Source organism: Camellia sinensis, chromosome 15 (genome assembly GCF_055761805.1).
Source record: "Camellia sinensis isolate YWXY chromosome 15, ASM5576180v1, whole genome shotgun sequence".
Taxonomy (NCBI): Eukaryota; Viridiplantae; Streptophyta; class Magnoliopsida; order Ericales; family Theaceae; genus Camellia; species Camellia sinensis.
The window spans coordinates 25,584,929-25,588,122 of record NC_138975.1 but is presented as its reverse complement, the minus strand read 5'-3'; the positions used below and the strand labels follow the sequence as shown (position 1 = coordinate 25,588,122).

Sequence of the window (3,194 nt, the reverse complement as noted above, 5' to 3'; positions counted from 1 at the left end):
GCCTTCTTGTATAGGTTCATTCTTATTAATGAATAAATCCATTTTGTGTGCCATCAAATCAATTTCATGTTTGTACACTATGGTAACATTGTTTCATTTGTATACACAAATTGCATGCTGCTGTTTATGAACAAAACTACATTTGCATGCTTCTAATTTTACAATATAATTTGCATGTTAAATTGCTTCTAATTTTCTAGAATTATTTACATGTCATTTGCTTCCTAAAATTATATGCTCATAGTTGATAATTTTATAATTCAATTTGCATGTTAAAAATGTTCTAGATTTTAATTTTTGTTACATGCTTATTGTATGATTTCTAGTGTATTTGTTGTGTTAATTCCCTATCATGATTTGCACGTCATTTAATTTTATCACAAATTGTGGATTCTTATGGGTGTTGCAATTTTTTGAGATGCTACCTATTTTCTAGATTTTAGAATTATTTGCAATTTTATATGTGAATTGCTAGCATTATGTTCAAATTTATTACGTGTTAATTTCTTACATAGCTCATGATTATTAAGTAATTCAATGCTTAGAGTTATAGGTTTCTATGTAACTCTTGCATATTAATTTAATTTATTTATTATTGTGAATTAAATTGATTTGTAACTCATGACTATTAAATTTTATTTTAAAGTTGTAATTTAATTTTGGAGTTACAAATTTTAGTTTAAAGTTGTAATTTAATTTTGGAGTTACAAATATTAGGGGCATTATCGTGTAGGTCCTAATAAGTAGACTTATTGTCTAATAGGTCCTATGAAAAAAATTTGTCATAAAAAAAGGTCACTAATTGTAAGTTTTAGTGACAATTTATAAAAATCATGACAAAAAAAGTCACTAATTGTTAATTTTTAGTGACGTATGTAAAAAATTGTTACAAAAAAATTATTTTTAGCGACAATTTTATCAAGACTTATTTTCAATAGGACTTGATGGGAATTAAGTCTAACTATTAGGACCTATACGTAGTTTATCCAATTATTATTTTAAAATTTTAATTTAATTGTGAAGTTACAAATTGTATTGTGTTTTGGTAACTTATCTAACATTTTAATTCATTGGTTAATTTTATAATTCAATAGTTGGCTAGATGGTTTCAATTATTTATTATATTTACTTTTTGCTTAAATTATTTGTTTGTATTTTATTGTGGTTTTCGGTTAACCTTTTTTTTTTTTTTACAGAAACACCTATGCAAAAGGGAAGGGGAAAAAAAAACAAAACCAAATGAATAGATTTGGGTTGCACAAACAAAATTTATGCACTATATAATTTAAACATTTTTTTGCTTGAGGTTTAATAGTGGTTACTTGCCAATTTTTGAAGTAAGGTTGTTTGCTTGGCATATTAAAGCTTTTTATATGCTTGTATTGTTGTAGCAATTTTTATATTGCTTGTAATTGTTAGAAATTTTATTTTAATTGCTTATAAGTTTGGAACTGGTTTGTTTTAACCTAGTTCATCTCTAAAAAATTTAATTCTAAAAATTGTTTATCACAGACTAGAAGTCAACATGCTCTTGAAAGTTTTATTGAAAGGTTAACTGGGTTTTAAGTGGGACCGATGTGACCCCTCCAGTCTTCTTGAGAAGATTCTTGACCATGTTCGATTCTAAGTTAAGTGGTGAGACTAGTTTTGAGTTAAATTTCCAACCGTGGGATTTTCTAAGAGTTAAGTTTAATTTCTGGAAACACAGAAAATGATATTCTATGGTATCTTTCAGAAATGGCAACTGTCACCGATGATGCTGGTACTGTTAATGTTGGTGGGGATCTGAACCCCAAGGCAACTGACTTGCCAACCCCAACTGTGACCTATGTGGTCAACCCTAGTGTTAGTTCGGCTGTTCTGGGAGGACCGCTCAGTCACCATGAGCGCCCAGAGAAATTTGCTGGGGTGAACTTTAAGAGATGACAGCAAAAAATGTCGTTCTACTTGACCACGCTGAACCTTGCAAAGGTTTTGAGCGAGGATCCTCCAACCGTGGCAAAGAATGAGCCAGATAAGCAGAAATTCATGGCACTTGACACATGAAAGCAGACAGACTATCTTTGCCAGAACTATGTGTTTAACAGCTTGGCAGACTCACTCTATAGTGTATTTTGTGCCAAGAGCTCAGCAAAGGAGTTATGGGAATCTCTGGACAAGAAATACAGGACTGAGGATGCCGGGGCAAAGAAATTTGTCGTTGGTCGATTCCTGGACTTCAAAATGGTAGATTCAAAAAATGTGATAAGCCGAGTCCAGGAGTTCCAAGTGATCTTGCATGAAATTCATGCTGAGGGGATATCGTTGAACGAGTCATTCCAAGTTGCTATGATCATTAAGAAACTACCCAATGGTTGGAAGGACTTCAAGAACTACTTGAAGCACAAGCGCAAGGAAATGTCAGTTGGAGAGTTGGTTGTCCAACTCCGAATTGAAGAGGATAATAGAAAGAAATGAGGGAGTACCTCCTCTGTGAAAGCCAATGTCATTGAGCATGAAAAATCTTCTGGGGTGAGGAAGAAGCCTCCTATGAACACGGGCTCCAAGTTGAAGCCAAGGGGTGGTATTGCAAAGAAGCCGGCATACAAGCCGCAGGACCTAGTTATCAGTTCTTAGGGAAGTGCTACAACTGTGGTAGTGAGGGGTATCAGGCTAATGACTGTCGCAAGAAGAAGAAGCCATAGAAGACCAAACCTCATACTCACATGACAGATATGCAAGAACACTTCCATGATGAGGATTGCATGCACTTGTCCGCCGTTATCTCTGAGGTGAATCTAGTAGGTTCAAACCCAAGAGAATGGTGGATTGATACTAGGGCTACACGCCACATCTGCTCTGAGAAGAAACTATTTACAACTTTCGGGCCGGTTACAAATGGTGAGAAATTGTTTATGAGGAATTCTGCTACTTCAATTGTTAAGGGGAAAGGAAAGGTGGTCCTGAAGTTGACCTTAAGAAAGGAGCTGACCTTGAACGAAGTCCTGTATGTTTCGGACATTCGTAAAAATCTTGTCTCAGGGTCTCTTCTTAGAAAACAAGGTTTTTGCATGGTCTTTGAGTCCGACAAGGTCGTTCTGACCAAGAGCGGAGTGTATGTAGGTAAGGGTTATATGTTGGGGAGTATGTTCAAACTTAATGTAATGACTATTATCCCAAAGATGAATAAAGATGCATCTTCTTCTGCTTACATG

At 34.4% G+C, this 3,194-nt stretch overlaps 1 protein-coding gene across 1 annotated transcript; it reads left to right on the top strand.

The window, feature by feature from the left end:
* Positions 1-1,737: 1,737 nt before the first annotated feature.
* LOC145812868 (uncharacterized) lies at positions 1,738-2,457 on the top strand. The gene is made up of 2 exons (XM_082908094.1): positions 1,738-1,908; positions 2,053-2,457. The coding sequence occupies exons 1-2, from the start codon at positions 1,738-1,740 to the stop codon at positions 2,455-2,457; spliced, it is 576 nt and encodes a 191-aa protein (XP_082764220.1).
* The last annotated feature ends 737 nt before the right edge of the window (positions 2,458-3,194 follow it).

Bases quoted from the DNA above. Each gene is read 5' to 3' on its own strand.
- LOC145812868 (XM_082908094.1), top strand. From the start codon at position 1,738: ATGGCAACTGTCACCGATGATGCTGGTACTGTTAATGTTGGTGGGGAT. The intron at 1,909-2,052 runs GTGAACTTTAAG...ACATGAAAGCAG, and splicing joins GCCCAGAGAAATTTGCTGGG to ACAGACTATCTTTGCCAGAA.